The sequence below is a fragment of the Lactuca saligna genome, chromosome 6 (assembly GCF_052625555.1).
Source record: "Lactuca saligna cultivar CGN05327 chromosome 6, ASM5262555v1, whole genome shotgun sequence".
Taxonomy (NCBI): domain Eukaryota; kingdom Viridiplantae; phylum Streptophyta; class Magnoliopsida; order Asterales; family Asteraceae; genus Lactuca; species Lactuca saligna.
The window spans coordinates 160,243,942-160,254,791 of NC_136422.1; the positions used below are offsets into that span (position 1 = coordinate 160,243,942).

A 10,850-nucleotide genomic window follows, 5' to 3' on the forward strand; every position below is an offset into this window, starting at 1 on the left:
TGCTGCTAGTTCTTTCACGTTGATGAGCCTTTGCCAAAAGCTCACCTTCGATGGAACGAACTTTAGCGAATGGATAAGATACATTCGCACCATTGCTCGCTATGAGGATAAAGAGTATGTCCTCGATGAGAAGCTCGAGAAAATCAACCCCGAAGTTGCTACTCCCGAAGAAATCACCGCCTTTGAAACTCATGAGCGAGATGCAACGAAGGTACATTGCATCATGATCGCCACCATGAACTCCGAATTCCAAAAGTCCTACGAGGACATGTATCCATACGAGATGCATCAAGACTTGTTGGAGAGATACTACCAAAACGCGAGACAAGAGCGTTACGAGATTTTCACTAACATGATCTCCGCTAAGATGGGTCATGGAGAATCTCTTACCGTGCACCTGCAAAAGATGCAAAGGTATGTCGACCGCCTTTGCAAGTTAAATGTTGACTTCGGTGAAGACTTGGCGATCGATATGGTGCTTCACTCTTTGCCTCCGATGTACAACCAATTTAGGATGACCTACCACATGAACAAAGAAGAGGTCACCCTAAGAAAACTCCAAGGTCTCTTGAGGGTCGCTGAGAGCAACTTCAAGGACAAGTCTGTTGCACCTACTCCCAATCCGTCCGCTGCTCCTGTCTTGGCTATTGGTCAAGGGAAGGGAAAGAAGAGGAAAGCTTCATCGAATAACTATCGCAAGGTGAAATCCTGAGATGGTGCCTCTTCTAGTGGGACCAAAGTTGATCCCGCAAAGCCCTGCTCCAACCCAAAGGAGGCAGAGTGCCACCACTGCCACAAGATAGAACATTGGAAGAGAAGCTGCCCGGATTACCTGCAAGTGATCAAAGAAGGAAAGATCAAGCCATCTTTCGCAGGTATATACACAATCAAATCTAACGATTCTAACCATGCTATTTCTTGGGTTCTTGATACCGGTTGTGGTTATCACATTTGTTCTAATGTGCAGGGACTAAGAAGAAGTAGGGATGTAGAGCAAGGAAGGATCAATCTAATCATGGGGAACAGAAGATCGTCGCCTGTGACCAAGATTGGAGTGTATTCTTTAGTGCTTAGGAATAGTTTGGTTTTAGATTTGAACAATTGTTGCTATTCGCCAGAAATGGCTAGAAACATCATTTCATTTCATGGTTTATATAGACAAGGATTTAGATTTTCTTTTAATAATGAGAATGGTTCTATTTTGGCTTATCTAAATGGTGTCTTTTACTTTGAAGCTATACCATGTAATGGAATATATGAAACTGTTATGATTGTTGATAACTTAGGAAATGATGTTTTCAATATTGATTCTTCCACTAGTATGGATAAAGCATCCTTGTGGCATTGTCGTCTTGAACATGTCAACAAGAAACGCATAGCCCAACTCCAAAAGGATGGAGTGCTGGAGTCATTCGACCTTAGGGAAGATGACACATGCGAATCTTGTTTACTTGGAAAGATGACTAAGTCACCCTTCACGAGTACTTGTGAAAGGGGTGAGGGGCTATTGGACCTAATACATACCGATGTATGTGGACCCTTTAGATCAACCACGAAGGATGGGAACCGCTTCTATGTGACCTTTACCGATGACTACAGTAGATATGGGTATATCTACTTAATCAAGCAAAAGTCAGACACCTTTGAAAAGTTCAAAGAGTTCAAGAATGAAGTGGAGAATCAATTGGGCAGGAAAATCAAGATGCTTCAATCCGATCGAGGAGGAGAGTACCTAAGTCTTGAATTCCACGATTATCTCAAGGAGTGTGGAATAGTTTCGCAATTGACGCCTCCTAGGACACCGCAGTTGAATGGTGTGGCAGAAAGGCGTAATCGAACCTTATTGGATATGGTTCGCTCTATGATGAGTCGTGCTTCACTACCTATCTTCTTTTGGGGGTATGCCTTAGAGACTGCCGCCCATATCCTTAACCAAGTCCCTACTAAGAAGGTTACCAAAACACCTCACGAGATGTGGACAGGGAAAGCTCCCTCGTTGGCACATATCAAGGTTTGGGGTTGTGAGGCTTTCGTAAGACGAGATACTCACGACAAGCTTGAACCTCGAAGTGAGCGATGTATTTTCATCGGCTACCCGCAAACATCCTTTGGATATCTCTTCTATAGACCGAAAGACAATGTTGTCTTTGTTGCGAGGAGAGGAGTTTTCCGAGAGCGAGAACTCATAAGCCAAGGAGACAGTGGGAGGCAAATCGAACTTGAAGAGATTCAAGAATCGATAGATGAAGGAACCTCTACCGCTGGCGTTCAACCCGAGGAGGAAACTCCAGTTGAATCGATTGACGAATCCTTACCTCTTATACGTTCCGATAGAGTTAGAGTTCAACCCCAGTTTTATGGTTTTCATATTACTACCGAAGGGGACACGTATATTAGTGATGGTACACTAGTAAATCTTGATGAACCTAATATCTATAAGGAAGCCATGGCAGGCCCGAAGTCTGCGAAATGGAAAGAGGCAATGGATAGCGATATCCAATCCATGTACGATAACCAAGTTTGGAATTTGGTTGATTATGTGCCCGAACGTAAGACCGTTGGGTGCAAATGGATCTTCAAAAAGAAGACCGACGTAGATGGGAACGTACACACATATAAGGCGTGATTGGTCGCGAAGGGCTTTACTCAAACTCCCGGAGTTGACTATGATGAGACCTTCTCACCAGTTGCGAAGATTAAATCTATTAGAGTGATGCTAGCAATTGCCGCATTTCATGATTATGAGATTTGGCAAATGGATGTCAAGACCGCTTTCCTTAATGGAAAGTTGGCTGAGGATGTTTACATGGCTCAGCCAGAGGGGTTTGTGGATCCGAAGCATCCGAATAGAGTGTGTAAGCTTGAGAAGTCCATTTATGGACTTAAGCAAGCATCTCGCAGATGGAATCTTTGCTTCGATGAGAAAGTCAAAGAGTTTGGATTTGTACGAAGCGAAGACGAATCTTGTGTATATGTCAAAGCCAGTGGGAGTATAGTAAGCTTTCTCGTTCTATATGTCGATGACATATTACTCATAGGGAACGACATCCCAACTCTGCAGGAGGTTAAGTCCTGGCTCGGGAAGTGTTTCGCTATGAAGGACCTCGGAGAGGCTTCTTACATTTTGGGAATATGGATAGTAAGAGAAAGAAGTAAGAGACTAATTGGACTTAGTCAGAATACTTACTTAGAGAAGGTACTAAAACGTTTTAGTATGGAAAACTCAAAGAAGGGAGAATTACCGATACAAGGAAATGCCAAGTTGAGTAAGACTCAAAGTCCGAGTACCAAAGCTGAGATAGCAGAAATGAGCCAAGTACCATACGCTTCCGCAGTTGGCTCAATCATGTACGCTATGACTTGTACTCGCCCTGATGTAGCCTTCGCTTTGAGCATGGTTAGCAGATACCAAGGGAACCCTGGCAAAGCACATTGGATTGCGGTGAAGAACATCCTTAAGTACCTTCGGAGGACGAAAGAATGGTTCTTAGTTCTTGGAGGGAGTGATGACTTGAAGGTGCAAGGGTATAGTGACACCAGCTTTCAGACCGACAGGGACAACTATCGTTCGCAGTCGGGCTGGGTCTTTACCCTAAATGGAGGAGCAGTGACATGGAAAAATTCCAAGCAGGAAACCGTAGCTGATTCAACGTGCGAATCAGAGTACATCGCAGCGAGCGAAGCGTCGAAGGAGACAATATGGCTAAAGAACTTCATTGGTGATCTTGGAGTTGTGCCGGCTATAAAGGAGCCCATGGAGATTTTCTGTGATAACGAAGGTGCGGTTGCTTTGACCAAGGAACCGAGGGATCATGGTAGATCTCGACATATCGATAGAAAATATCACTTCATTAGACATCGTGTAGAAGAAGGACAACTCGTAGTGAAGAGGATATCATCAGAAGATAACCCAGCAGATCCGCTTACGAAGGGACTGAGTAGGGTTAAGCACTTGCAGCATGCTAGGAGTATTGGGCTGAAGAATGATATTAGTATAGATTAGATAGTATTAAAAACGTATAATAGATAAATGTAATTAACATTTGATGATTAAATAAAGGAGTTTTATTTATGAGTAAAGTTACTGTCACATGTTAATTGTTTAACTATTGTTTCACTTTGCATGTTTTGACTTCCAGAATAATTGAGTTTATTAGGAATAATCGAATTATTCAAATGGTCCACAATCGTTCATATGTTGGGAGTAGATATGAATGAAGATTGTCATGAATTGGTGTGTAGAATGTCTTAATGGTGTTAGACATAGCAAGGGTTGCTACAACGTTCATGAGTGCTTATGAACTGGTTTTGAGCATTGGAATAAACCCGCGCTTGCTGGAATCACCTTATGGAATACGATATAAAAGGTGATCGCAAGACGATAATATCATATAGTCTTAAAACCTAGATATATGGTTTATTATTTGTTAATTGATTGTACATTGATAATGCGAAAACGCATCAGTAACTCGGTGTTATAAAATGCATTGTTGTGTATAGTTGGTTAATGAATAAGTAAATGCATATAAGTCGAAGTTTATCTGTAACTTTTATCTAAGAAGGTAAAAGCGATATCTCGGCCGCTCGATGATTTGATTTGACTTATGTGCTGGGCCCGGTCAGAACTGAATTGATGTGTTTGATTAAGTTCTATGTCAAATAAATCAGAGATCGAGAAATCTAAATGCTTGACTAACCATTCCATAGGATTGTCGGCATGATATCTAACAGAGGACTGTACGATCCCTTATCTAAAGGACAAGATTGATTAGATCAGAGTTGACAGCATCTTTGAGAGCTACGATTGCAAACCGAATTGTACTTGTATAGTTACTAGACTTATCCAAGTGGGAGACTGTTGGAATAGTGTCTAAGGTTGCAACTATATTATGCAAGTATTTGATCCGGTTGTGCATGGTCTTTTTGGGTTGCCTTCACCATATCAACTTGATGGATGATTTGTTAAGAGAGAGTAAATATTATAAGGAATAATATATGGTTATTTGATTAATATATAAGTCATAAATTAACTGGAATTAATTTGGTGACTTAAAGAGATTAATTAAATAAAGGGGTATAAACTGTCAATTGTTTGATAGTTAAACTTTAGACTATAAATCCATTGGGATATGCTTTGGACGAATTCTATGAGATATAGGATAGCTAAAATCGTCCAAAGGCTTATCTATGGAATGGATTTGGATAGCCTTAAGAGAAGATTATCCAATTAAGGTTTAGGTTGTAACCCTTAAGGAGTCTACAAGTATAAATATACCCTAGGGGTGAGGGAATTCGACACACCATCTAAAGTAGAGATACTCTAGCCGAATTCCTCCCCTCTCCTCTCTCCTAAATCATCTTGCTTGCTATTGGTGTTTGTAAGCCATTAGAGGAGTGACATTTGTGACTCTAGAAGCTCCAAGACAACAAGATCAACAAAGAACTCAAAGGTATGATTCTAGATCTGTTTCAATGTTGTTATTTAACCTAATTAGCCATTAGAAGTCTTGGATTCAAAGCATGTTTAATTAGAAAGCCTAGATCCAAGCATTAGGGTTTTGCATGCGCACATAGGAAAGTTCTTATGGCTAAAACCCATCAATAACCTCTAAGGATAAAGGAAAACAAGCTAGGATGCAAGAATCACTTACAAAAGGATGTTAGAATCGAAAATCAAGAAACTACTGGGTGTTCACGACCAAACTTCGAGGTTCACGGCCAAAAAGAGTTTTCGGCCTTTGAAGGTATGAAGGTTTACGGCTGCAAAGGGTTTTCGGCCATAAACTCCAAACTGAAAGATGCTTGATTTGCAGAAGAATGAACTCTTGATGATCCACAACCAGTTCTGAAGGTGAAATGAGGGATCCTTGGATGATAGATGAAAGAAATAGGGTTTGCGGTTAAAGGTTTTTTTAGAGAGAATTGATGTGTTTTCGGCTAGAAGAGTAGAAGTGAGTCAAAAATGCAGTCAAACTTCACACACACACACAGATATATATATATATATATATATATATATATATATATATATATATATATATATATATATATATATATATATATATATATATATATATGTGGGAGGGTTTGCGGACCAAGGCAAGTTCACGACTCGATGCCTGTTTACGGTTCATGCGAGGTTTACGGCTCCGAGGCCGTTTGGAACCCGAAGGAAAAAAAAGAAGGAGTAGATACGAGGGTTCTCGATTCTAAGTGTTTTCCTTCTAAGCACACATCACCTTTGAATTAAAGGCATTTAAACCAAATCTTAGAGTTTCATAAATCTACTTAATATAAAATAGATCAAAATGAGAAGTTTGACTTTTAATGAATAAGTTTGACTTTTACAAGGAAAGAAATTTTGGGTTGTCACAGCTCTTTTAACCACGCTTGCTCTACTTTCTTTGTAGTGCTTGACAACAAGTGCAACGCTGGCAACAAGATCACCGGTGAGATCTTTATCACTCTCCTCAGCTTGGCCTGAGTTATCTGAGTCGCTGATATGCTTTATTTCTTCCTTTCGAGATACAAGGGCAACATACTTCTTTTTTCTTGAGTCTTTCATGATTTCTTTTCGAAGAGCTTTGGCCTCTTTGTAATTTTGTAAGTTACTAAACAAGGAATTCATATCCATGGCATTGATCTTTTCACTGTTCTTAAGTGTCACACCCCCGGCCGAGGTGGCGGAACACGTAGGGTTGTACGAGTAAGTTCATGGATTATAGGAAAATTGAATATATATATATATATATATATATATATATATATATATATATATATATATCACAAGTACAATAATAAACAAAATAACATTCATGTTCCATCTTGATATTTGAATACAAGGCTTTTACAAATAATAATAATACATGAATTGCCTTAGCAGACATGCATATAATACAACAGTAAGTAAACTAGGTCACATGTAATCCATTCCATCTTGAATGTCAGTTTAGTGATTTCCTGAGAATATATATAGTTTTGAGGGTTAACAAAAGGTTGGTGAGTGTTACAAGTTTTTTGCTAAAAGCAGTAATATTTTTAATAAGTCTAAAAAGAATTATCTTTTAACGTATAACAATATTTAAAACAGTGTTTGCAATGAGTCTTTAAAAGCCCAAAATGTATTTCAGTATACGTAAATCCATACTTTAAACTGTCTTTGTAATAAATCCTTGAAAGCCAAAATGTATCTTTTATATAAGTAAATCCATACTTTAAATTGTGTTGGTAATAAACCTTTGAATATCCTTGAAAACCAAACTATTATGTTACATAAGTAATTCCATATTTAAAAATAGTTTTGGAAGCAACCAAGCCCATGAGAGAGAGAGAGATTCTAGTTAATGTTTATAGTGAGTCCTATAACAAATCTATATGACTTGAGTGTACCCCCTCCAACGCTTCATTGGACGTTGCAGTAAAAACCATAAATACCTATCGCCCGCTTCGATTGCTCGGTCGAGGGTTGAAGTTAGCAACCGCGTGTAGGGATGTCAACCCTGTATAGATATATACATATGTATCTCGCTCCGAAGATCAACGGTTACAGTAGTGTGGGTAGGCTACGTGTTTAAACTCAGCTAACAAATAACGTCTCACTGAAAAACCATGAACTAAAAAGTTGGTGAATAACTCTCAGCCCTAACTTAATTGTGATTAAGTCACTAGGCATAATGAATATCGTTGTATGAGGTTTATAAAAGACAAGTATGTTTGACATCATGCAAGTGTAGTGTGCTCGCTTTTATAAAAACGAATGTTTCAGATTAATGGACATAGGTACATGTATAAATGTTGTGTACTTATACATATAAATAAACATGCAAACTAATAGCTTAAATCCATGAAATACTACATGGTTTCATAATGTGCTTGTTATAATTTGAAATGTCACATGAAAATCATATAATTTTGTATCGTGTAGTATTTGTTATGTGAAATGGTTATTTCATGATAAAATGACCCTAATAAGTATACGAAAGTTTTTTACTAGTTTATTCATAAAAATATGGTAAATTGTTAAATAATAATATTTTTATAAACTAGAGTTATGGTATTTTCGCATAAAAAGGAAATTGATTTGTATAAACATAATATTTAGGCACATATATTCCCCCTCGAAAGAATTAAAATATTAAAAAGGGGTCGTACGCACTCACCCTTGAAGCGTGGGTTTGAGTTGTTCGAATTCGGATTCTTTTGAGAAACTTGTCATGAGAAACCGCAAATCCACCTTTCTTGAACTTTGAAATATTTCTGAGACCGCTTCGTAACGAGTTTAAATTATTGGAGGCTATTTCGTAGCTTAATTAACCAAAATAGGATTGCTTTAGTTAAAATAAATAAATGGAGGGACTGAAAAGGTTTAAATAGGTTTAATGTTTTGAGTCTTGGACTGGTATTGTTAAGAAAACTCTATGGAAAGGACTCTTTTGAATAAATGGGGTCAAGGTTTGGGGATTGGGATTGATTTTTAAGATAACTATGGCAGTGGCCAGTGGGGGTTCTTTTGTAAATGTACCAAAGGTGAAAGAAAATTAGGGCTTATATGTAAAGAAATATCATGGAGGGCATATTATGTTTAATGGCCAAACTTTAATTAATCTAGGGCTTTTATGCCCCGTTGTCATCAGTTGAAAGGAACGAAATCGACGACGATTTGAAAGGAACGCGACGGCAGACGAGGGAAACACAAAATCAGGTGAGGAGTCCGATGGTTGCCGGTCAATCGCAGGTGGAGGGAGAGATAGGCCGATCCCCGGCGACCTTGTGGTTTAATCGTTGTCATTTGTTTCACCGGGTAAAGAAAAGGAACAAGAATGAACAAAGCGGACGAGAACGAACAATCTATGGGTCGAAAGGCAGCACGAAGGTTCGTCGCTCGACTCGCCATCGGCGATGGCCTCCGGCGTTCGACTAGACTGAAGAAGGAGGAGGATCGAAGCAGCGAGGCGGCAATGACCTCGGACGAGAAGGAAGAGATGAAGTTGCGGGACTGCTCGTCTTCTATCTTGGAAGTATTTATGAAGGGGAAATAGGTCCGATGGCGGTCTGGGAGGCGTCGCGAGCAGCAGCAGCGACGATGACGGGGTGTTCGGTTTGTTTGCTCGACGGGAGGGGAAGAGGAGTGCGAGGGTTCGGTGTGTCTGCTTCTTCGATCGGTATCAAGTTCTCTCTTTTTTTTGAGATTTTTTTTCCTTTTTTTTTTTTTTTGTTTGATAGAAATCATTGGGGTGTTTGGCTTTTCTTGGAAAATCGATGACAATGAAGGGGATATTGGTTTATTTAGGACAGAAATCCATGTGTGTCTGGATTGGGTGTTTGAGCTTTGGTATTTTGACAGGGAAAATGAAGAATATCAGTGTTGTTCTCTTTGTTGATGATGTTTGATCTTGATTGGATACGAAGGAGACAGAAAGAAGAAATATGGAGTAGTTTGCGTGTTGATTATTTTTATCATTGTATTGAGTGTTCATTTTGACATTGTACAGGTTTTTAGTGTGGTTTTGTCTATTGTTTGTGTATGGTGTAAGATTATCCGAGTCCCTTGTATGTAAACTTAGGATAGTTTTTTTTTTTTTTTTTGAAACGCCGAATACCATGCGGAAGCTTTCCCGCTTTTTTAAGCGGAAGTCCGGGTTCGAGCTCCTTTACACCGCAAACCCTTATCCTTTTTTAATGAGATTCCAATGGGAGTCGAACTCCCCCTCAATGGTTATAAACGTTACACCTCTTTCCCAACTGGATTGGGCTTCGTTGGTACACTTAGGCTAGTTAAAAGCCGGAAGTAATTGGTTGTCAATTCTTTAAGAAATGCATTTGTTTTTTTCTTCTTCTTTAAGGAATGTATTTGTTTTAAATTTGCAAGTAGTGTTTTGTGTAGTGTATTAGTTCAATCATTTATGTCTTTTGTGTAATGTATTGGTTTAATTATGTATTTGTGTATGAATTGTTAAGAAATTTTATTAGTTTTATTCATGCGATATACGTATATATAAAATTAAATTAATACGTTAAGAAATGTAAAATTATTAATTTGTTAAACATTGGTTTTTTAAATTAAAAATTGACATATATCTAATATATATGTATGAAAAATTAATTCGCCACATATAATTGATTATGACATATATCTCATACTTGTATATACGTACGTATATAAATTTCTATACATTTATTGTTGTTATAATTTTTACTTATTTTATATATATATATATATATATATATATATATATATATATATATATATATATATATATATATATATATATATATATATATTAAAAGAGTGAGGGGTTAGCTACGATAGTTGTTCCATTCATTTTCTTCCGGTTGCTGCTTCTTCGACCCTTCCTGAGTGTCTTCCAACGCCATCGACTTCAAGTAAAATACGACCGTTCTTCCCGATCACCATCTATCTTCCATATTACCATACTAACCTCACTGTCTTTTTTCATCACAGTTCAGACCCAAAACCCTCTAACCACCACCGCTCTATATGTTGCTGCTCTCTGATTATAGGATATCTTGCCAACTGCGAAGCCTCCACAAACCTGGCCCCAACTCCATCATCGTCTACTTCTTCCCAACGGACACCAACTTTTCCTCTATCGTGAGCACCAAAGCATCATCGTCGCCATTTTACGTGTGAACAGACTTCTATTCTACTTCTCATGTCAGAATCCCTCTTACAGCTAGCCATCGGTATACTTATCACCATGTACCTCCATAATTGATTTTGTGTGTTTTGAGTGACTAGGTATTGAAGCTCTAATACCATTAAACCCTTAAATCAAAATTATTCTTCATATTCGATTACAAGTCATCAATTATTTGTGTGTGTTTTTAGT

General features: G+C 38.3%; 1 protein-coding gene across 1 annotated transcript in view; it reads right to left on the minus strand.

Moving 5' to 3' along the window:
• The window catches only part of LOC145003076 (uncharacterized), a 31,835-nt gene extending 25,201 nt beyond the window's left edge, over positions 1–6,634 (minus strand). The window contains exon 1 of the mRNA XM_078962226.1: positions 6,400–6,634. Coding sequence (XP_078818352.1) covers positions 6,400–6,634 — 235 coding nt within the window. The remainder of the gene's footprint in view (positions 1–6,399) is intronic.
• Between the last annotated feature and the right edge of the window lie 4,216 nt (positions 6,635–10,850).